Source organism: Sturnus vulgaris, chromosome 16 (genome assembly GCF_052056855.1).
Source record: "Sturnus vulgaris isolate bStuVul1 chromosome 16, bStuVul1.hap1, whole genome shotgun sequence".
In the NCBI taxonomy this organism is placed as follows: Eukaryota; Metazoa; Chordata; class Aves; order Passeriformes; family Sturnidae; genus Sturnus; species Sturnus vulgaris.
The window spans coordinates 3,453,019-3,477,602 of NC_142258.1; the positions used below are offsets into that span (position 1 = coordinate 3,453,019).

At 41.3% G+C, this 24,584-nt stretch overlaps 1 protein-coding gene and 1 long non-coding RNA gene across 5 annotated transcripts; both read right to left on the bottom strand.

Annotated features, from left to right (window-relative positions):
• Positions 1-1,648: 1,648 nt before the first annotated feature.
• On the bottom strand, positions 1,649-24,267 carry WIPI2 (WD repeat domain, phosphoinositide interacting 2). Of its 3 annotated transcripts, none has more exons than XM_014870589.2 (12): positions 24,193-24,267; positions 15,581-15,663; positions 10,615-10,784; positions 9,319-9,415; positions 8,654-8,751; positions 8,160-8,252; positions 7,304-7,374; positions 6,533-6,640; positions 5,640-5,804; positions 4,473-4,580; positions 3,194-3,291; positions 1,649-2,360 (listed from the first exon to the last, which is right to left on the bottom strand). In XM_014870589.2, the coding sequence occupies exons 1-12, from the start codon at positions 24,264-24,266 to the stop codon at positions 2,248-2,250; spliced, it is 1,278 nt and encodes a 425-aa protein (XP_014726075.1). In that variant the 5' UTR covers position 24,267; the 3' UTR covers positions 1,649-2,247. The 3 variants fall into 3 exon arrangements, with proteins under 3 accessions (XP_014726075.1, XP_014726057.1, XP_088030414.1); XM_014870571.2 differs by having other exon boundaries at positions 3,161-3,291; XM_088174288.1 differs by lacking the exon at positions 24,193-24,267 and adding an exon at positions 19,572-19,718 and having other exon boundaries at positions 3,161-3,291.
• LOC148221881 (uncharacterized) lies at positions 19,580-23,237 on the bottom strand. Of its 2 annotated transcripts, none has more exons than XR_015807179.1 (3): positions 23,118-23,237; positions 21,548-21,577; positions 19,580-19,718 (listed from the first exon to the last, which is right to left on the bottom strand). It is a non-coding gene; the product is annotated as an uncharacterized LOC148221881 (long non-coding RNA). The 2 variants fall into 2 exon arrangements; XR_015807178.1 differs by lacking the exon at positions 23,118-23,237 and adding an exon at positions 21,667-21,801.
• Positions 24,268-24,584: the final 317 nt, after the last annotated feature.

Below are 24,584 nucleotides of genomic sequence, written 5' to 3' on the forward strand. Positions count from 1 at the left end.
CCTTTGTTACACTCGAGAGTTGTAAAACTCGTGTGCTTAGCAGAGCTGTGTTGCTGGTGCATGTTTACTGCTAACTGTGCTTATGGAGTAACCTCCAATGATGTTATCAGGAATGTTAACCAGCTTTAGTCTGGAATGAGCAGACATCTCCTGGGTGCTTCAGTTTGCCAGCAAAGCTCACCGAGTTTTTATTGACTTCAAGACTTGTATTTCACTCTGCAGCTCGGAACATCACAGCAAAGCTGAGAGCAGTAAAGCAGAATATAAATAAATAAATAACTGCAGACCATGGAATTGAGTTGTCAGCCAGACTTTAAAGTCAAGAGACTAAGTGAGATTTCAGCATGACTCAGGGGTTTGCTGTGAACGTGCTGGGTTCTGGAGAGGACACCACAAGCCACTCCAACCAACTACTTAGGACAGTCAAGGGTTTGCAGTGAATAAACAAGCCTGATCCCTTCTCTCCCAAACACATTTGTGTACAAACATCTTCCACTGACATGGACTCACAGCAGCCTCCCTGACAGAGCTCTCCTGCCAGGGGCTGCCACCTTCTTTCCATCTGTAGAGGCAGGGGAAGCCCAAAGGCACACAGGGCTTTGGGGACTGAGCCCACTGCCTGCTACTGCTCCAGGGAAGACTTGGTCATGATACTGAATCCTCAAAGAGCATCACTGCCTGGTGTGGCAGGGAGTTCACACATAGCTGGAGCACTCAGCCTCTGTCCTCCTCTCAAGATCTGCAATTTCCTTGCCTCTTTTTATATTTACTTCTTTGCAAGCAGTCAGTAGAGCTACACAGAAGGCAAAGCAGGCTTGTTTTGGCAAAGGGAAGTAACACTCACCAAGTACTTCACTAATCACTTGCTCAATAACTGTTATCCAAGACTTAGGAGAAGGCACATTACAACCCTAAAAATAGTCTGCAGCACTGCTCAGCCTTGGAAAGCCCTAGACAGTGTCGGGGCAGTTAAGGATTTATTCCAAAACTGCAAAAAAACTACCAGTCCTTGAGTGCATCATAAGAGGTATTCTGATGAGAGGGGGAATGGAAAAAAAAAAAAAAAACCAGAAAGAAAAGAAAAGCATTGTTATTCAGCAGTAGAGAACCCAGAAGTAAATTAAATTTTCAAAATCATTTGTATTTACATCAGTATCCGAAAAAAAAAAAAAAAAAAAAAAAATCAAGAACTTTCACTATTAGAGCAGTACACTCAGCCCCAGACTGAGAAGAAGCAGGAATTGAGAGCCTTCTAGCAGGAAACCTTAAGGCTGTTTATAGAGTGGGGCTGCCAAACTCTACAGGGACTTCCCTCCAGCCTGACAGAATCCTTGCTTTGGATAATTTAAAGGTATAAAAAAAGGTTATTGCTACTCTGCCAAGAAAACAGGACAAACTACAGGAAAGAAAGAAAGTGCATTCCAAGTCTTTTCTCAAAAACCCACAAGCTTATCAGCCACCAGAGGCTACAGACACCCAAGTACCAAAGGTGTACACACAAGATTCTCTAACAATCCTTCCCTCATTCTAGCTCTTCTTCCTGCTGCAATTCCTTTCCTTCCCTGTAAAGGCACTTTCTATATTCTATATCCTTACGCAGGGAAACACTTCCAGTTTTCCATCCCAACAAACAGAACAGTCCCACAAATACACAACATTCAGAAGGAATTTTAATTAACAAAATGGTCCAGGAAAGGGAAGGGAGAACCCAAAAAAACCAGGCCATTGCATTTGAAAGGTTGCATGTCAGTCACTAGGTATGCCTGCAAGCCCATGCACAGGAAACCATTTGGACCTTTGTCAGTGCAGAACTAGTCTCAGCTTCCAGAACCACTTCTCTACTCCTTCCTTATATAGGCTAAATATTATATACATATATAAAAAAAATACAAACTTGAGTTTGTTATAAAGTGGCTTCTCTCTCTCTCTCTCCCCCTCCTATGCTTGCTTGGCACATGAATGCATGCAAAGCTAAGTAGGCTCTGAGGGCTGCACAAACAGCAGGTTTTGGCAACAAAAAAAATAAACACAGCTAAAATAGATAAGCAAGATTAAAAGCCACTGAATTGAAAACCATATATTTTTCCAATTGTATAGAATTAGGACTACAGCTACGACTTAAAACTGTAAGAGTCTGTCATCCTCTCTCCCAACTCATGTCAAAGTTCATAGCAGCATAACACGAGATTCCTCAAGAAACATCAAGCCAGTGTTCTCTGCTTCAGGAGTGAGTTCACAGGTCCAAGTTTAGTCTGTCCGAAGGATCATGGGGGGATGCTCACTGTCTTCGTCCAATCTAAGTGAGTTGGTTTCATCTTCCAGGCAAGCTCCACCCACAGCACCCAGGTCATCCGTATAGGCTGGAGAGAAAGGAACAAGGAATTGAGGAATCGGCAGCAACAAAGTAAGGCTTGGATCCAGAGTGAATGAGTAGAGCTGAAGTACCCGGCACTGCTTGAAATAGTTTCACTGCCACCCTATGTTTGTTTTTATCATGACTGTGTTTCTCCAAGCCAAGAGCAGTTCATGATCAAATTTAAACTCCTGTGTGTGTGCAATGCACACTGGAGCTTTGGGCAGGCTGGTGTTTTCAGTCTCCACTGATGCAGTGCAGTACAGACTCTGGTATGTGCTGACTGCCCTCCCTTTGCAGTGAGGCACTAACCCGGGTGCCAGACGTGGCAAAAGCTCCACTGACTTCAGAGAACTGCAGCATAAACTAAGTTCTCATCCTCTTGACTTAACAGAGCAGTGAATCAGGCTAAAAGGTCGCTGTTCCCATAAAGGAACAATAGCAGCATTTATCAACCTTTCATAAAAAAAATTTAATAAAAAGGAAGCAGGGCTATAATTCAGATACTTTACACAAGGTCTGGGTGTAGAACTGCCTCAAGAACCATGTGGCAAGTACTGAAACTATCACTACAGCAATCAACCACAACTCAAGACAAAATTCTACCCAGAAAGCAGCAAGACAAGTGATCCATCTACAGCGAGCTACTGCAAACCACGAGTGCTCTTTTCCTACTGCTCACCAAGGCTCCACCTCGCACGCGCGGTTACGCAAAGCTCGGTGCGGACGTGGACCAGCTCACGCAGCCATCTAGAAGGAAGCAACAGGCAGAGGTGCTCCCTGCCCCATTCCCAGCCTTCTCCTTACCATGCCTGGTGGGTGAGGAAGGCACATATGTACCTTTAGTCACAGCAGCACTGTACGTCTGCGCTACCAGCGGCCGGTCGTGGGATGCAGATTCCAGAATTTCGTTGGCGGGCTCCATGCTGCCATCGAGCCTGCCAGCAAGAGAGGGGTTAAGTGGAGAGGTGATCTGCCTGGGCACAAGACAGCTTTCAGCTACAGGAAAATATTTCATCTGATGTGCAGGAATAATGTATATAGAAATGTAACAGGAGGAACTTGGTCCCTCTGTTCCAGAGGCCAGGCTAGAAAGCACCTGACAACATGAGTATTCAATACACCTGACAACTTGACATTTCTCTGAAGACTCATCAGCATCATGTTTGCCTCTAACAGCATCAGGATCTAAATCCTAGTAACTCACAGTAGGAAAGAAGACTCAAAACAAGATTGCATGATTAAAAAAAACCCCATTCCAATCAGCAATATTGTGGGTTATCTTGAGCTCTGTCACAACAGAAGCAGTTACTTCATACACATACTAGAAATCTCTCTAGAGAATGCATTAGAGCATTTCAAAGATTAACAACTTGGTAAAAGCTTCCCTTTATGAGGCTTCACTTCATCTCTAACCAGAGGTCATGCCTTCAAATGTTCAGATAAATGTATGATTTTTGACCATAATTGTAGGTTGACCAAAGCTGCAAACCTGAATTATCATCACGAGTTATTATCTTTAATTGTATGATTGATCAAGTAATTTGACTATATTACCCTAGCTTTTCCTGCCAACCCTTACTGAAAAACAGTGCATTGTCCTATTTCTGTAAGTGTTCTACAGTACTATTACAGAACACCAGCTGCCTGGCCTATATGCAAGGAAGTTTAATAAGGACACCAGCAGAGAGAGAACAGGGATAATTTCACAGGCCAGTTTCCCCTCTGTGAAGTCAGAGTAGGATCTTTCTCATGTTTGTAACCACTTCATTTATTGATGAAGAGGACGGTGTCACACGTTTCAAATTCTTGTTTAAGTAACTCAACTCAAAGTGCCAAGAGGAAACAGGAGCACAGAGAGAACAGTGATTGATCCCTCTCTGCACTGGGACTGGGTTAAGTTTCTGCTGGTAAAGTGGTGCTTGGTGTAGTGGATACCTGGAATGAAGGCTCAGGGGGATTCTGAAGTTACTCATTCATGTCAGAGGTCTGGAAAAAGATTAGTTTGAAGAAACGAGCTGTTCTAAGTTAGACTTTTCCAGAACAGAACTAAGTTGGAGAAGAAACTGGATTTTGAGAGGAAATAAAATACAACAATTCTCAGCTAACAGGGACTTACTTGTGCTGCTTCATTAGTGTGCACTCGCCTCCTTCCTGGGGGTCTAAGTTGTACATGTAGAGATACCCATCAGCAGCTCCCACCAGCAAACGAGGGATCTTCTGGATTCTAGAAAGGTTTAGAGCAGAAGTTATTAAATAACAGATTATTAAACAAAAGATTATTAAATAACATAAGAAAGCATGCTCTCCTTCCTTCCCACGATTTAATGGTTAGACTCGATATCAGAGGGTTTTTCCAACCTAAATGATTCCATGACTTTAAGGCATTATTTTCCACGCTTTTGCTCCTGGACAGGGAATACTGTTAATAGTTAGAGCACCCAGGAAAGAACTGCGTGTAAAAAGGTGACAGCATAACCACATTTTGGGGCTAACAGGATGCCACAGCAATCAAGCCATTACATATAACTCACTAAAAAAAACAGATTCAGAAGTTCCCATCCTGTTACCAAGCTTTGTGCAACACCAGAGACAAATATTCTAACGGGAAGGATTTACTTATTTGAGAAATGTTACAAAGCTTAATTATTGCTTAAAGGGTGCTTTGAGATCAGAGAAGTGAAAGTATAGACATGAAGTCAATTTAGCATAAAAACTATAAAACCCCCACAAAGTAAGTTTACTACTGCTCAGCTTATTACTTTGGTAGCTGTGCCAAATGGGACCTGCCTTTGAGGAAGACAGCATAAAAGATTAGATTTAGTCCTCAAAATTAACTTTAATGAATGCTACGCTGTTTTAGAGACAAGAATTATATGAACTTGCTTTCAAAGACTTCTTTAATGGTTAGGCTCGATTGCCTAATTTTGCAATTCACTAACAACATACACCATCACTCTCCATAGTACTAATGGAAACAAAAGCCATAAAAGCCCACGGGTCTGATCTCAATATTCTTGCTTCAAAATTAAAAGACATCTTTAGAAGGCATCTTTAAACAACACTTAGAAATGGGTTATTCCTATCCAAATATTATATCTTTTCCTCCTCCTCCTCTCACAGGACTGTGAGGTGTTAGCTCTGCCACGTTGCTCTGAAACTGCAATGATCAGAGGTCAATGATCACTGCTCTGCTGCAGATGAAGCTGTGTGTTACAGTGGCAGCCTCTGCAGAGCCCAAACAACCCAGCAGGGTGGGGAGTGCAGGCCCCATTTCTGTACTCACGTGGCAAGTGCACAGATGTTTTTGTGGCCACAGAAGGGCAGACGGACTGTAGCAAAGGCTCTACCCTGGTTGAACATCTCTGTTACTTGAGAGGGCAGATAGCTCGTTGAGGCCATCAGCACTTTTCCAAAGTAACCTGTCCAGGTTGTAGGCTCTTCCTGAGGTCTACAAGGCAGAAGAGAAAAGTGTGTAAACACTTGAAAACATTTTCTTTTAAAAGGTATTAAGCAGCTGTTTCTCTTCAGAAATAACTAACATCCTTAAGAATTCTAACACACTTCATTTATGCTACAGGACAAAATGTGTCCTCCAATACCCTCAGCCTGTTATTTAAGCATATTTGATTGCAAACTGATACTTTTGCATATAAGACTGCATTTTATAACATTCATTATACAAGAACAGAATCTACTGGAAAGCACCACGCTCCGGGATTTTATTAATCTGTTTATCACTAAGCAAATCATTGTTTCCAATAACTTCCACTGAAATGGAATTAAGATTGTCCTCTCAAATCATAAACAGGAACACTTTACAACTTGATTCCTTTTAAAGCCCCTTGTATGCAGCTGGAAGGCATTGCTGAGATAGCTTTTCCCATATGGATGTCAGAGGAGGTGAAACAAATGTAACTGAAAATGTTAAAACTGCTCTACATTCCTCTGTGAAGGATGGCCAAGTTCTCTTTGGCAGAAAAACACCTTTTCTACTCAGTGGGAGAACAGTACACAGCTCAGCTGCAGTTGCTGATTCATAAGTGACTTCTTATGCCCTTTACTTTACAGTAAAAGTTCAAAAGGAAGTCTGTCCACACTTTTGAGAACTCATTCTGTTGAGTACAGTCAACTTTTAAGCCTTTTCCTTGAAAATTCTAAGGCACCTTTGAAACCTACTTTTCTTTCACAGTCTCAAGTTTGAAGATATGCACCGTCTCTGTGTTACTGGATGCAGACAGAAACATGCCATCCATGCTGAAAGCCAATGAACAGATGCTCACACACCTGGGAAAAAAGAAAAAAGAGAAGAAAAACAAGGAAGTCAAGCTATTTGGCTCTGTTAAGAAAATTTCTAAAGTCATCACTACTTTGCAAGTAAGAAAAAACCCGCCTTCAATAATAAGCATTCTGAATGCTATTATAATTTCTTGAAACTATTCAAGTATAAGATTAATGATGTTCAGCTCTGATGTTTACCAGATATGGGATCAATTAGTAACAATCTGAACTCAGTCTTACCCTGTACAAAGTACAGTGGAACCACAGAATTACTGCTATCACAAACCACAACACCATTTCACAATGGCTATCAATGGCCACAGCATTAGAAGGATTTAGAAGAGAGTAAGAATATTAGATGTACTGCCTCCAATTGCCAGAAGAATACAATATATCCTCCAAAAGGTGACCCACTTTAAACAAGTTCCCTCACCAATAAATTTTTAAAAGGCGAGGGGGAGTACAATTCTGACAGGATTGATTTGTAGAACAGTCAAGTCCAAAGGAAAGAAATTGGAAAACATTCAAGCTGAAACTGTTATAAGCATACATGCAGGGATGAATGAAGATGAAAACAGGCAAAAAAATCAGGATGCCAGCTCAAATGCTGAACATATTGGAAATCAACCACAAGGAATGAGTCAGGTAATTAACCCAGCTGAACTTTACCTCTTCACTCCCCTTCGGAATTCAAAGAGTTTCTGTCCCTCTGGAATGGAAAACACTCTTATTACTGTCCCCTGCAAAGAAAAAAAATAAAGAGATCATTTTTCATTTCAAGTTCATTCATTGTGTAGTAGCTCTAGTGAGCAGAGTACAAGTAGAAGCAGCAAACCACTTTGCTGTTAACTCATTGCTGTGATGCAGCCCAGATACTACATGAAGTATTTATGGAGCTTGTTTGTAGGATGTGTTTGAAGAGTACAGAAACAAGAGGTGGGAGCTACTAATGCAGAGAACAAGCTGTGCATCAAAACCAGCCCTTCTTAGCATATTTGGTCACGAAAATGAGCACACTAGACAAGTACAGGAGTGCAGTCACTTGGATGTCTTTGTGCCTTTATCAGATGCAATCAGTTATACCTTTATAGTCTAAGCTTATTACTCAAGGAGCAGAGGCTTCAGACTCTCTAATTTACACACATTACATGAACAATTTGTCATCACATGCCAAAGACTAGTGAGGCACTTCTCTCTATTTGGATTTTAACTGTCTTATTTTCATTAGGAAGACAGCATCAAAACAAGACAACTAATTTCTAATAAGTATCCTGCACTAAAGGGAGAAACACTCAGAGGACTGCCCTAATTACAGCCAGATTAAAATGTTTTATTTAAATAACCTTATTATCCAACATTTCACAGCATGGAAATTGTGTCAAATAACAGATCTTAACTTAGACTTTCCATTTTAACTATAAGCCTTCTTTTCTGGCACTTGCACATGGAACTGTGAACACTTAAAATACTTAACAACAAATTTGATTTTTATCACTGTTGGAAAGGCAATCAAAAGCTCCCTTACCTTTTCTGAGGCTGTGGCAAGTTTAGTACCACTTGCATCAAATGCCAACGCAGCCAAGGGACTATCATGAGCTGGGATCATATTGGCAGCTCTCTGCAGTGAATCAATAAAATAGAACCTTAGAATAGTAGTGGTTAAAAGCTACATGTGACTCTGCATATTTAAGCATATTCAAGGCTAACATGGGTCTTACTTTCTGGACAACAGCTTCAATATTCTTTTCAGTAACTAAGTACATAAAATTATCACTGAAGCATATACATAGAGGGCACAAGCAGCAGGGAGCCAATTCAAATAGAAATTACTTGGTTCCACCCATTTGCCCAATTCTACTCACTCAAATCTAGTATTAGCACTTCTATTTTCTTTGCTGACATTCTGTGAAGTAAAAGATGCTGGCAGATTGCTGCACAGAAACCTAAGTGCCCAGTAATTCCTCTCTGAGCTCAAAACCTGCATCTTTAGAGGAGGAAACAGCATTCAAAAATTCTTACCAGATTGATGGTGTCAAAGACTTGTACTTCTCCAATAGTTGCACTTCCTGGATAGGCCAGGTAGCAATTATCATTGTTTATTGATAAAGCACACAACCCTAGAAGGGATGCAGAAACAGGATTAGAAACAGGCAAATTCGAAGACTTAGACAGTAAAACTTTCTGATTCTCTTCCTGAGTGTCACAAAAATAAATCAAATTATCAACAAAAATAGAAACAAGTAATCTGAGTCAACCTGCAATATATTCAACTATTTAGTGTAAGTTTGTTTAATATAAAACAGAAAAGGAAGAATACTAACAGAGTTACAATAACTGATTAAACAGCAGAACTTCCCATGTCTGCCCTGATTCCTAAAGCATTAACCTGACAAAGTCTTTAACTACACCAAGTGCTGTCAAAATCCACTTTTTATCTCTCCTGGTTTATTCTAACATTTCAACACATCCACTCCAGGAGACCAAAATACTGGGAAGATGCAGTTTAGGGCAGAGGCTGCTACTTGTTCTCAGCTGGATCGAACACGCAAGCTTTCAGACAACATTCATATTTGTTATTGTACTTGAAAGCAGAATTAACACCACCACAGTTCCCTGCAGGGAACCTCAAGCACTGACACAGAAAGCACTTCTCAGAGTTGTGCTGATTCTACCATCACATTTACCTGCAGGATTGGGAGGTGTCTCCCTGATTGTATGTAATACCTTCATGTCTCGTATGTTGTGTATATAAAGAGACTCTTCCAGACATACTATCAGCCTCTAGAAAAGGGAAAGGGGACAAAATGGTGACATGGAAATTGAGTCCATATGGATTTATCAATCCCCAAAAACTTATATCCCAAAATGCAGCAGGTACCTTCCAATAAAGAAAAGGCTGTACCCACCTGATGGACAGAAGTCAGGGTCTGACAGAAGCTCCTGACACAAACACTGCACGTGGTCACTTGAATTGACCACTGGACCCCTCTTCCCTCAACCTCACCAGTGCAAACTGAACACATTCCCATTACTAGTTTAAGTCAGCAAGCCAGAAACCTTCTTATTCTTAATTCCTATTCTTAATTCTTATTCTCTACCAATTCACATGTGGAAATAATGGAAATTACTTTTGCCTAACAGAGAAAACAGACAAGAATTTTTAACCATTCATAAAGCCTATAACTTATCCATAATCATTTGTGAATGGTCTTTTTTTTTTTAAACTCTTACTAAGTTCTTCATCACCTCATTTACTTTGTAGAGTACATGTGGATGACTAATTAGACATTACTCATTTTACACTAATTCCCTGTGCCAGGAATCAAATTACCCACTCTTTCTCTCATGACTTTAAACAGGAAACCCCTCCTCCCACATTCATATTTTGGGGGCAAAGACAGACATTAAGATTTTCTCCTCCAGATGCCATTCCCTCTAGTTCGAATGAACTGGCTGAAGACAGACAAGTCTGTATTTGCTGAAGAGCCTAATAATGATTTAGTCATACAGCAAACTATGCTTCCAGGTAATTAAAAAATTCACCAGTTGCGTGACATTTTTTAGATTTTATTTTTTGAGAAGAACTCAGCAAACACTACTTAAACCATAACAATTTAAGAGATAACTTTAAATTTTGGCCTGAAGAGAAAATGTTAGTCTTACATGCTTTTACATTCAGGATGAAAGGATGATTCACACTAGGAGGGACCTCAGGAGGTCTCTAGTCCAACCTCTTACCCCAAGCATGCCCAGCTTACTCAGGGTATTTCCCCAAGTAAACATATGAACACAGAACCAAAAATACTTAACCAAATACAAATACTGAGATGCCATACAGAAGCCACACTTGGAAAACTACTGCTAAATTTCAAATAGCAATTCTGTCACTAAAGGAAGAGACATCAATCAGCAGAGGAAGTGCCAGAATAAGATCCACAACCCCTTTCCCACGTTTCCACCCAGGTAAAACCACTACTGACCTGTCTGTTGAGTTTGACAGCCAAGATGGTGTTGGAGTAACTGTAGTTGCAAATCTCTGTCCCCTTCTTAAAGTGACAAACTTTCAGCTTGCGTGGAGCTTTAAGGCTAACTATGGCCACCAGACTACTGGAGAAGAGCCTCTCCACAATGCACACATCTTCTGTGTCAGCTGAGGAATCACAGGAACAAGGGAAAAACACAGAGGGAGATTTCAGGGAAGAAGAATGATGCAAATCAACAGGAAATATTGTCTAAGAAAATCAGAGAATTATAGATTCAGTCTATGTAAAAACGCATTTTAACACCACAAAAATTCTGCCACGACAGCTCAGAGTCAAGGTGGGACAAGGGACTGGCTTTTAAAGCAGAAAATCTACAACAGTGAGTGCTGATTTCCAAAGATTTCCTCCCCCTTCCCCAAGGTGTCACACCAGTTTATGTTTCAGAACAGTGTCTACTCCCCATGCCCAGAATCCAAGAGAAAAATCCCAAAGCTACAAAACCCAGAAAACTGTAAAATTCCAGAATTTTGCAGAAATCTAGGAAAGCAAATGTTTTTTTTTCGGGCTTTTTTTGTGCTTGTGTTTGGGTTTTGTTTTTAAAGCTGTATTACACTTGAAAGGGTCTGATGACCCAAACCCTTGGCATTTCCATTGACCTGTCCATGAAGAAAAAGAAACGTTACAGTACTCAGAGAACCTGGTGAAACTCATTTGCCACAAGACTGCTGCAGCCACCAATTAGCATTTCCACACACACCATCTTTTACCTGACAGGCCCTAAGAGTAATTTGTGCAGGAATCACTGATGCCCAGCATTCATGCAGAGCCATAAAACATCAGATATGCCAAGTGTTTCTACTATGGGAGCACTGAAAGCAAAGTAGGAACACAAATCCCTGCGTGAGGAGACAGCAGGAGGGAGGAGAGCCCAGGATCTCTGGCAAAGAAGAAATTTCAGAGCATTTGAGCATAGCACAGCATTGGACCACGCTGGCAGGAGGCCAGGCCCCACCATCAGTTATCCTGGCATCTGTGCCTCCCTCTCCATCCCATAAAGCTCCTCTCCAAAACCCCAGAACACAGTGGACACAGTTGTCAGGGCAGTGAGAAGCTGGAGAAAGTTTTACCATGCTCTGCAGCTCTTTCACAGCCACTGGCTACACCTGCCCTTTCATTACAGAGCCCAATCAAGACAAGTGACTCGAGCCTTTGGCCTTGATCCATCAAAACAAATTTTTCAGGAGTTGGCTTCTGGATTAGCTCAATGCTTAACACATTCCAAACCATAAAACTGCCAGCAAAAAATAATAAAAAAAAACCACTTAAAAAGTACTTGTTTCTGAAGGCTTCTGTTTTGGCCAAGAGAAACATTTAGTAATTAATTTGCACTGTTCCCGTCAGCAGTGACAGAAATTCCATGAAAATGTTCTGTTCAACATTCTCAGTATATGACACTGCCATCAGTGTAGGACATGTCTGCTTTCCAAGTGCTTTTTCTGGGCAGTTATTTCAAGAAAATGATCACAAAATATTTAATGTCCTACATTTTTTTGAGAGAAACAGCCTACTTATGAAAGAGGAGCAGGTTTATACCCTGCATTTTCAGTACTCCATGCTACATAATTGACTTTTATCTACATCTTGTATTTAATATGGTACTTTTCCAGAGAAGACATAACAGCTCACAGAAGCTTTGAAAATTCAATTTTCTCATGCAACAGAGATAATGCATTTTAGTAATTACTTTGTTTTCAAGGAATTGTTCTCCATTTTTCTGATACTACACAAAACACATGAAAAAGAAATACAAAAATCTGCTTCAATAAATGTATGCAGAGACTTTGAAATGCAGAGGTCCAATGTTCCTTGAATCACAGCAGCTACATAAAAGACTCTCAAATATTTTACAAGATGGGTTATCAGCTTTCCATCTTAGCCTGGAGTCCTTCAAAATGATGACATCCTTTTACAAGAGTCAGAAGACCAGCACAGAGACCCAAAGCCCACAGCCTGACTGCTCCCAGCTCCAAGGCAAGCACAGCTTCTTTCCCTATCCAGGGACAAGTGTTCAGACACAGCTTCTGGGATTTGTCACCCTCCCAGGCAGGCAGGAGAACTGGTGTTTCAGAAGAGCAACAGCAGCAGAGATTCATATGGAAAAAAGCGCTGTCCTATGCTGTACTGATGGGAAGGGTGGGCAGCAGGAAAGGCACACAGGGAAGAGCACTATCAACAACTAAGCCACCAGACAGAAGAAAAAAATTTCAATAAGCAAAATGCCTCAAAGGTATTGATAATCCTTCAGTCTCACCATAAAAAGACTGTAACAGACAGTTACCTTTAGAGACAGGCTTTGTGATGGGCATTTAATTAAATTCACTTTAAAAATACAGGATGCACCTCTGCTCCTTTGTCTTCCTTTAACAGGAAGAAGAGATAAAATCTCTCCACAGCTGCCAAGTAATTTATGCTTCCCAAGAGCAACTATTTAAGAGGGTACCAGGCTATACTGCCCATCCTATGTTCAGCTGATCTGAATTAATCATATGTTTAGCAGCACTAAAGCCCTATAGCAATGCTGTTACTCAGGTTTTTTTTTTTCTCTTAGTATTATCCCCTTTATACTACACAATTGAGCATTGCCAGAAACTCAGATTCAAAACAGAGTAAGAACAAAAAGAACTGCAAAACAAATTAAGTATCAGCAGCGAGGGGAGAACAAGCAAACACATAACAAGATTAGTTTCATAAACACAAGCATGTAGCATCACAGACAAGAGCTGGTTAGAGCCAGCTAGATTATGATCAGCTGTGCCTTTATTCCATTTTTAATCCAAGAACATGAAGCATGTTAGAAGCATTCATTAAGCCTTTAAGCACTCTCCAATCTAATGCTTGTTTTTACAGTGGGATCAACTGCACAGGGAGTCAGGAGATTTGCAGTCACAGGAGAAGTCAGTGATGGGAGCAGCCAAATCTCCCATCTTTTTTTGTTTTTCTCTCAAACACAAGACAGCTGAGGCATATTCTGCAGCTTAGTTTAAACACCTACACAAGAGCTGGCAGATCAATCTTCCAGAAGAGAAGGAGGGGTCCTTAACAGTGCTCACTCAACACAAGAAGTCTTCAGACCCACTTAAACCAAATTGGGAAGTGGGAGGCACCGTGTTTCAAGATACCTTTCCTTGAGGAAAGGAGGTACCCAATGCACAGGAAGCCCTCCACCCTCATATCAAGTTTTAACAGGCATGGTTTGCAAGTCCAAGACTGAAAAGTATTTGACTCATACAAAGAAAATGAAGGCCTCTCAATATTTTGATCTGCTTTGAGCCAAGACTGTCTGGCTTCCACAGGCCATTGGATTTTTTTGCAGTGAGAGGACTGCAAAATGTAATGGGTTCAAACTCATAGAGGGAAATTCAGGTTCGGTATATGAAAGAAATTCTTCCCCATGAGGGTGGGGAGGCCCTAGCACAGGTGCCCAGAGAACTGGGGCTGCCCCTGAATCCCTGGAAGTGTCCAAGGCCAGGTTGGACAGGGCTTGGAGCAAGCTGGGATAGTGGAACTGAATGATCTTTAAGGTTCTTTCCAACCCAAAACATTCTACTAAATGTTACCTCATACTCTGTGCTCAGCTTTCATGGACTTAGCACCCAGAAAACTTAAAATATCAAAAAATTTAAGTAAATATAAGCATCCCAGAACAGTCTGAAGCCAAGACTGGAATCAGCAGGTCAAAATTCCATTTCCAGCTGCTTTTATCAGGCTGTTGCAAGATGTTGAACATGGCACTTTATCTAATCTGTACTTTTTCTCTCAAGGACTACCTAAAAGGTGCAGTCCTGCCCAGTGCAGCCAACCTCACAGGATATTTTTCAGTGTCTCGTGTAACAGGGAATCATCTTCAGAGTCTCCTGGGGTGATACCAGGCCAGACACTGTAAGTGCCTGACATTCTGCAGAGGTCAGGTACATAAACTCCAGGGCAGAAAATGGAATCCAAGCCACTTACTAACCAGTACAACCAGACCATGACTCACATTGGAAGATGTAGCTCCAACACAATTTAACCCAATCCACAGGTGCCTAATTTGAACCTCACAATTACTTCTCTCCATTGACTGTGTACAGAAGCAGGCTGTCATCCCAGGTAATGGGTGACCTGAATCACACCCCATTTCCAAACTTAACATGCCACAGGGTCAGGTCACTTTGGGAATGGAGTCTGAGGACAACTCTGTCATGGGATCTCACTATAAATGCTGACATCACAGCAATTGGTACCAGCTGCTCACATGGAGTTTACAAGAAAGCAAGGATACTCATGCATAGCATTCATAATTGACTTATTAGCATCTCAAAAAAGGGAAGTTATGAACTGCTGGAAGAACAAGGGATACCACTCCTCCCCCAGGCCTCCCTCCATTTCATCTCAGATCCTACTCAACTGTGATCAGTATTGATAAGTTATGGGAATAACTCTGATGAGTTATTCACCCTTTTGGATGAGCAAGCCTGCAGTTATCATGTTAAAGAATAATTTTCTAACAAAAAATATTAGGATAAAAAATGTAATTGAAGCTTTGTTTTCTTATTTGATAAATGTGTATTAGTGTTTCCATGCCCCAACAGCCAGTATAAAGACCCAGAAGACACTTTCTCACACGACTAAGTTATTATTTTTATGCCCAGCTGCTATGTAACCTGGCTGGACATAAAATTAGAAAAGCAGAGTTCTCACAGCTACTACCAAATTTCATACCATACCAGCTAAATTTAAATACAGAGCATTGATTCACAGTTTTACCCTGCCTGCAATTACTGTTTTGTATTTATGTGATATTTACACTTAAGTTCCTTTCATGCCAATTTCAAACAACCTGTGAAGAAGTGAAACATTTCTTATTCTTCCCACATTAAGCCAACTGAGGGGATTAAAAAATAATAAGAAAAAAGATACTCACTGCATTCATAGATCTGCTCTAATTTGTCCACAGAAGAAAGAGAGAAGAATTTGTAGCCTGATTTACTGCCAACTGCAAGGGATCTGCAAAAGAAACAAGCCAGTCAGCAACATGAACTCCATCAGCTGTGATTACCCTTGGACAAATTCTTACCCAGTTCTAAACCTCCAGCTGGGTTAGGTCAGTAAGGAAAGTGATAAAAAGTTTGTCCAAGAAAGCCATAACAGACACAGACAGCTTCCTCAATTCTGATTAGACCAAACAGCTTCAGAATCACAGAATTCAGGTGTGGAATTCTGCTTCACATTTATGAAATGAGAGTTCACAGCCTAAAGCAAACCTAGTGTCCAATTCTCACCGCTGATTTCTTCACACAGGCTAAAAGCTTTAGTGTGGAGGGAAGATGCTGACCTGAATAATGTAATGCAAACCAATTACATCACTGCCTCATCATTAGAGGTGACCTCCAAGACCTTTTAAACTGGGCCGTCTGGGGATTTCTGTTCTTTACAGTGTAACCGTCCCCGAGCATCCCAAAAGAGTTTTCATATTAAAAAAAAAAAAGTAATTAAAGACTGCCAACTCTAATTTTCTCTGGCTTTACGTGATGATGTTCTAGCACCTCCATTGTTAGGTCTCAGTCTTACAGATGAATCTTTGATCAGAGGAACCCTCTCAAAAGTGCCAGTCACTGATGTTAAACAGATTGAACAATAGCAGAACATTTAAAAACTGACTAAAAACCCTTCTTTCCTCCATTACTCCATTTTCACACTTAGCTCACAGACCATTTAATTGCTTTTCCAGCCAGAGTCAAAGGCAGGTCTTAAATTTTAAGCTAGAAAAACCTTTAGCCTGTCTTGCAGGTCTTTACACATCAAGCCAGTGGACAATGGCTCATTCTTGTTTCCCCTCCCCATTTGGAGGACAATTTTATGCCACAGATAAAGAAATACAGTCAATACAGTTTCACAGAAGTGCATTAGTATGCTTATAGTTCATATATTTCTTACTGCCAAGAGACAGGGAAGAAAATTCCAATAAAATACATTTCAATACCCTAAATTGTGGCAAGTCATTCAACACAGGGCTCCAATCCAAGGCTGCCAGTCAGCCTGCCAAAAATGCCTTTCTGAACTCAGCAAGATGATTCTCTACAGTTCAGATGCACTAACAATTAATGCTGCATTTGGAATGCAATGAAGATTCCTAGATTTCATGTGCTTTCTGTATTTTCCACTGGTGGCTCCAAAGTGAGTATTTTTTAAATTTCAGCATACCCAGAAGATTAAAAATTGCTCCTCATATAGTTCACCCTCTGAAATTAAGCTACAAGATCAACTTCTGTAGGATGGAATGACCTTTTCTTCTAGAAGAAAATACAACTGGCACAGTCTGGTTAGGAAATTATGTTTGAGAAGGTTTAAACCTTCAAATTAAAATATGAACCATGCAAGCAAGAGATTCAATTCCACAGATTCAATAACCAAGATATTAAAAAAGCATATTAGGCTTAAAGATAGAGAAGCAATCATAAAACAAAATTTTGTTGCTGCTCCTCTAAGACACCCTAGAAATACTGAATTTAATTTTCCTTCAGACAAAATCAGTATGTTCAGCAGTCTCCATCTGATTAATCACCAAAGATACTTCAGTGGCTTTGCCCAACTACTTTTGTACAACTCAACAAAAATTCACATTATGTGAAAAAACACCCCTGAAACTCTAATCTGCTAAAACAAAGCAATGAATCACCTTTTCTTTTATCATCTACTGCTTTCCTCAAAAGAAAGTTTAACAAAGAATGACATTAAAACTGTCACTTTGCAAAGGTAAACAAGCACTCCACAGAGTTAAAAATAAATGGAGTCACAAGACTCCTTGCAATATAAATGATCCCCAAAAGACACAAGATGATTTCCTCACAGAGAACCCCACACAGCAGCTATCTGTATTACTAGGCAGAACTGATTCCTGAATTGCACTTACAGCTTTAAATACAGAATACTGCTGAATCACTGTTTTACTGACAGGATCACTGAAAGCAGCAAGGAAGCCCTTTTTTCTTGTCCTAAGACCACACCTCATTCAAATGAGCTGTAGACAACAGCAAACAAGAATTGTGTACATGATAAAAATCATTCGACTGAACCCAAAATGCAGAAGCACAGAATGGACCTTTCCTTCCATGACAACTGCTTTTTGTAATTTATTTCAGGATCGAGGTGATGAAGCCACAAATTATTTGTTTACACAGAGCAGTTCAAGTCAAGATAATTAAACTCATTTCAGTGGACAAGTGTAACTGCAAAATAACCCCTTTTTCTTCTGGAACAGCAGTCTTGCTTTTGGAGGGTTTGCTTTTTTGGTTTGATTTTTTTTTAAACGTACTCTTAAATTACGTCTTATGAAACTACTGGAAAAAGGCTTTTTATATGTAATAAGAACCCACTAGGCTGAATTATACCAGCATAATCACAGTGATTTAAATCTCTCATCTTCCCCTGCACTGATATTACACTTAAGCCCTTAAGACACCCCACAGCCATCTAAATGGCCAAATCCACAAAACAAGGACCTAGCCAATATTACCTCACCTCTGAAAAAATGTGCAAGCATATGGGGAAGAAATATGATCAATAAGGCATTCAGCTCATGCTCAGATAGACAGTGGGTAACAAGAAGCTGCTGTGGTTTATCAGAAGCTCCTTTTACAGCGTAGGTGTTATGCTTTATAATCACTGATTTTCAGAAGCTGATGAGGGACTGAAATTGAAAAGAAAAGAAATATTCTCTAAACCAGCTTTTTTTTTCTTCTAACATTATGCTATACACATGTGGGTTTTTAGCTCTATTATGTGTAGCCTCTATTACACACTTTAGACTGTAGGCTCTGAGCTATTTCATTATGAAGGTTGTCTCCTCAGTACAAAATTATCAATATAGCTATGATTTATGGAACTGTGTTTATCCACTTTTTGCAGAGATAATGCTGCAGACTGATCCAAGACTACATAAATCTTGATAGTATTTTCAAGAGTGACTACCATAAATAATTAAAACTACCCTCATCAAGCAAACAGTGCTGGGAGATTTCACACACTGGAAGATGCTGACACTCACTCTAAGTGCCCTCACCTAAAGTGGGAGATCAGCTGCTTCAATCTCTCTGGCTCTTTAGGAACAAGTTTTTTCAGCTGGGTTAGAATCCTAAGGTTTTCTTTTGTTTCTTTAATATACATATAAAAGGAAGAAAACCAGTTTTTCCCTTTCCATATCACAGAGGACCTTAACTATTAATCAGAAATATTCTACATTAATCAGAATGCTCTTAACAAGGGCAGCTCTCTCAAAGATTAAATCAATTGCAGCTGCAGCACAAACATGACTCTAAAAGTCATTACTACTTTAAATAACTGGCTAATTAAGCCTACTTTCATTATGATACAGTCTCATTATACTAATGTTCCATCTCATTTCAAAACCAATGTAAATTTCCACATACAAAACATTTTGGCTTATGATGAAGAGGGGGGAAAATAATAATAGTAAAAGAAAAATCAATGAAGACACAAGAATTGCTAGGGAATTACCAAGGAAATGCACCTTGCTTTATTTCCCCCCCCCAAAATATCTGCTGTAACATCTCATGACATGTCTTAATAACAAAGGTCATTATTTTGGAAAAGGAGATACAGAGCTTCATACAGTCGAAGTTTTTGTCAGCAACATTCTGACAACTCACAGGAGACTTTCCCATTATTCTTATATTCAAAGAAAACCCACAAATTTATATCTGCTCCACCAAAAGGAGAGACCACGCCTGCTCATCACTTAACATTTTCTGGGACAACAGAAAGTCCATAATCCAATATCACTATTCTTGGGCCAAATCCCCATCCAAATGGTCACACACTGAGCAAGAGTTCCTCTGAGCAGCCCCCCCTCAGCTGCTGTGCCCTCTGCAACAACAGCAAGAAACACAACATACGGTTGTCTCTCTCAGCTATCCTCCCTGAGTGTAGGAGCTACGTGACCGCTCTGTCCTTCCTTTTTTTGGTCTGTGTTTAGCTTTAAAGTCTCCTTGGAATAGAGAGCTCTCCTGTCCTCAAGGATCACGGGTGAAGGACACCTGAACCTAGGAGAAACAAAGGCAGAGGAGTGAATGCTCAGCACCTAACCCTTGTTCCTCCCACCACAAGCAGTTTTACTACAGAGATCCAAACATCAAAAAATAAGGGAATGAGGATACAACTTCTGGGACACAAAGCATGCCAGATGCATATAGAGACAGCAGCATTTGCTCACAATGTAGAATGAAACTGATTTATTTGGGAAATAAAGGGCAGAATTAAACTGGAAGGAAGAAATACATGGGCAGATACATGTCCTGTGTAACTACCCATATAAATGAAAGAAGAATCTGAAGAAATCCTTGCCAGTAAGGCACACACCAGTGTCTTCATTCGAAGTCCAAACACAAGGTTTCCTCTTCCTCTTTCATGAGGAGTCTGTTTTCAAAACTGCAGTGACTACTTTGATTCTAAATACTGTCACACAATTACTTATTTTTAAAAAAGATGACTAAAACTTCTCTAGTCTGCCCACTTGCATTATTTCACAAGCAGGCTGTTTGGTGGGGTTATTTTTTGTTGGTGGGGGAAAGTGTGTGTGCATTTGCAAATTTAATCTGAACACCATTCTTAAGTACTTCCAAAGAATACCTGTGCAACAGTTTAAACATTGAAAGTTTTACCTATTATACAGTTACATACAAGCTTTGGGATCTTGAAGTTATGCTTTGCTTAAAAAAGTCACAAACTTCTAATCCATGAGCATTTCCCTTATGAGATGCAAAGCTTCTACGAGTTTGTGAGGTGTTTAATTTTTCATAAATGTATCTGTGCTCAGTTTTAGCAGTTCTCCCAGAAGCAATACAAACTGAACTTGGGTTTTTCTTCCCGAGTATCCATTGTTAAAGGTTTACAGCTGTAAAACCTACCTAGCACAGAGGCCACCCACAAGCTTCCACTGCCTGGTACTGCTGGGACACCCGAATTCCAATCTGTTGCTCCACTTTGATCTGCAAGCTGGAGCTTCTGCCTCTCAATCAGGGAATGCCAGTCATGCCAAGTTGTGCAATGATTGATTCACTGGGGAAAAGGGCTAGGTCCAAAACAAGCACACTAACATCTTTGGAAAATACCCTTCTCTGTGTTTTTACTTAATGAAAACATTGTATCAAAGAGAAGCCACAAACCAACCGCTTCTGCTGCATTATAGGTGAAGTGTTTTCAGGCAGAGCTCCAGTCCCAGCCAGTAATTCAAAACTCTCATGTAAATAAAGCTTAGGGCAATGTGGGATAAACAGGCAAGACAACACTTGCAATAATGCAGATACTATTCCAAGAGACAATGTCACTACACACAGCATCCATGAATGAATATTAGCCAAGTCTGGGAAAAGTGACTAGAAGCAGGATAGAGGATATATCTGCTTCAGTCACCAGGCATTGCAACAACTGGGAAAAGCAACAGCAACTTTTATGATGAAACATTCTTATAAGTCCCAGCAATCCAATTTCCCAAGACTGAGTGCCATCATGAAGCTCATCTTCCTACAGGAGAGAGTAACTAATTACCAAATCTTCGTAAGAAAGTTAGCTTGATACTTATTTTCATGAGTAACAAGCCCCATCTTTTCCTAACACAAGGAACTGGCTCTGCTGTGCAGGTAAGCAAGACACAGTTAGGCCCGAGTGGAACTGGCACTTTGTTAGGGTGAAGGTAAAAGCTTTAAATGTAGTAACAACAATGAGCCCATGTCATTTATTTTCCAGTTCTGTCTGTCAGCAATTTTTCTAATTACTGAAGCACCTTAAAGCATGATGTGAGCTCTACTGACTGAGCAGACATAAACAAAGCTTTTCTTTCATATACTGCCTGAAAGAATATACATTTGTTTACCTTGCCTGTCTGGAGAAGGGCTCCAGTTACCTGTAAAAGTTGAAAACAGGTGAGCTTTCTGAGGCCCAGCATGGGAAAGTGTAAGTCATTCCTAAAAAGTTCTTTTCAGCTCTTCTCACCTGGTAAACTGTGATCTCCTAGATATATAGAACAGTATACTATAAACCCAGAGAGCTGCCTCCTTGTTTCTCTACTCAAACAAGAAACTAGGAGAGATCGTGGGTGGGAAACAGAAAAAAAAAATTAAATAAATTTCTGTTTAAAGAATGCACACAACCACTAAATTCTATTCAGTTTAAGAACTTGAATGCAACTTGGTTGCTTGGGCCACTTACCACATCAGACAAGGATTTCACTGAGAAGCTGCTCACAAAGGCATCTGCAAGACTGGTTTTATACTCACTACTTTTCTTGGGGACTTTTATTTAAAGACACTGTTAGTAAGAAGAGATTATTCCACATCATCCACCATTTATCTCAAATTATGTGGTCTTTTAAATTAATCTCATAATTTTGATGTTTCTGTCGTTTCTACATCAGGTACCTGAATTCATAAATATTCAAAAATTACACAAAAGACCTAGTAACCCAAAACTTGGAATTGCAAAGATCTATGGGTCAGGTCTGCCTCACATAAAAGATACATCACCAAAATTCTCATCAGTTAATCTCAAGGTGATTTATATATCAATAATATTTAAAAAACCATAATTTATTGACATAATGGATATTAGAATACCAAATACAAAAAAACAACCACCCCCAAAACCAAAACCCAAACCAGCTATCAAAGAACATTTTTAGGTTATTTAAAAAAACGAAATGAGCAAAGTAGTGCACTAGCACACCCAACTGAGAAATTAAATCATTAGCCAGATGTCCCTTTTCTCTTCCTATAAACTTGAAGAAAGACTTCAAGGTCTACAAGCCAAAAGCCATCTAGGTAAGTTTATGTTGTATTTGCTTTCTTTTTATTTCTGTCTTGGTTTTGTTCTCAAGTCAATCTGCATTTGAACTCTAGTTCAAATTAAGAGCAGGGGTTTTTTTGCGACAACTCAGGGATCTTTATGCACATAAAGATCTCCACAAAGCTAAGGTACAACTGAAAATGCAGAGGTGCCACACTGGAGAACAGAGTTCAAAAATTTATACCACGACCTTTATAAACTGCAGAAGAAAGAGGTGACAAATCCCCTAGTTATAATGACTTGGTTTTTTTACAGTAATAGGTAAAAAATGAATGGCAGCTGAGTAAAACCTGGGCATGTTTTATATGGACAGAGACAGAGTAAGCTCTATATGGCACCCACTAAAAAAAATGTGAAAAGCAGTTGCAGAAGTCTCTGGCTTGAATCAATATATGGATAATGATTTACTCACAAACACACAGAGCACTACTGCTCCCCCCCATCATTTACCACAACTTATTTATGGCCAGAGTCTCTTGTCTCAAACCTATCCAGCTCCAATTGCTCATCTCTTCACTCCCAACAAAACCTACAAAAGCAAGCAGAGTCTCTCCTGCTGTCATATAACTCTGCTTGGCAGTCACCAGAAATAACCTTCTCACCTTCACAACTCCCATGTGCCACAGGACGTGCCGAGGACAGGCACGGATCTCCCTCGTGAGGGCAAGATATTGTTGCTTGCAAAAAGAACAAGCTGTTAAAAAAACAAACCCTCCACCACACACGTGGGCTACACTTTGTGATGCCAACCTGAGATCATTTCCTCTTACTCACTTCCTAAAACAAAACTCCTTTCTCGAGCACAAGTTCTTTCAGTTCTTACTCCCCAGTTCAATCTCTCAGGTATTTAAGACAGTCAAATTCTTCTTTAAATGATCTTCAGTGCTCCAATCCAAACTAATAGGGGGTTCCTAAACTAAAAACACTGCTTTATAATACCCCATATAAAAATTAATATGCACTAATTGATCTAAACGCGCTGCAATGATTAAGTAATTTGCGAGACGTGCAGCTTGAACCATCCGGAGCCCAAGGAAGTGCAGTTTCAAGGATCACAGAAACGCCTCTTTTCTAAATCAAAACCAAAAGCATGTGCTCATAAAAATATCTTCAAGCCTAAGTCTCACTGCTTCAACACAGCAGGTGACAATAAAATAACTGTACAAAAAGACAGCTGCGAGGAACTTTTGGGTGAAGTCTTTGCACGTCCTGGAAGACTTGCGGCTTCGTGTCAGGCCCTCCTAGTGCTGAACATCAGCAAGGAGCAGCAGGAGCCCCCCTTCCCCAAGGAACAGCGAGCGATGCCTCCCAGGCAGGAGCAGAAGTTCCCCAAGGGCAGTGACCAGGGGAGGGAGAGGGCAGCACACTGCCCCAGCCCCACAGCCGCGTGTCCCCGCGGGAGGAGCGGCCTGCCTCCGCGGGGACACGGGGAAGCCGGAGGGCACAGGGGGGGACACAGGGAGCTGTTCCCGGCCCGGCTCCCTGCGGGGGGACCCCGGCCCCGCTCCAGCCCCGAGGCCCCGGCAAGGGGCGGCTCCAGCGGCGCTCCCCGCCATGGGAAGGGGCGGCACCGGGGAGACCCCACCACGCCCCCCCTCCCCGCGGCCAGGCCTGCTCAGGGCCCCCCAGGCCGCTGCCCCCTCCCCGGCCCGGGCCCCCTCAGCCCGCCCCCCTTACGTGTTGTCCTGGTTGAAGTTGGCGAAGAGCAGATGGCCGCTGCCGGCGTCGCCGCTCTGCCCGGCCAAGTTCATGGCGGGACGGCCCTCGCCACCCCCGTCCGGCGGGGGGAGGACGAGGAAACACCTCCGGAAAGCTGCGCCCCTCAGCCGCGGCCGCCCCGACCCCGCCGCATCCCCGCCGGGCCCTTGTTTACGCGGCGGGCGGCGGAGCGGCCCCCGCGCCTGCGCCCTGCGGCCCCTCCCGGCCGCCGTACGGCCACTGCGCCTGCGCGCGCACGGCGGCGCCGAGCGGAACGTATTGCGAAGCTAAGCAGGGCCCGCCGCGGACGGCGGTGGATGGGAGACCCGCAGTGACCCCCGGCTCGGGCGCGTCCCCGCTGTCCCCAAGGC

Bases quoted from the DNA above. Each gene is read 5' to 3' on its own strand.
- WIPI2 (XM_014870571.2), bottom strand. From the start codon at position 24,266: ATGAACTTGGCCGGGCAGAGCGGCGACGCCGGCAGCGGCCATCTGCTC. The intron at 15,664-24,192 runs GTAAGGGGGGCG...TTTCTTTTGCAG, and splicing joins AACTTCAACCAGGACAACAC to ATCCCTTGCAGTTGGCAGTA. The intron at 7,375-8,159 runs GTAAGGGAGCTT...TTTTCTTTGCAG, and splicing joins TTGCCACAGCCTCAGAAAAG to GGGACAGTAATAAGAGTGTT.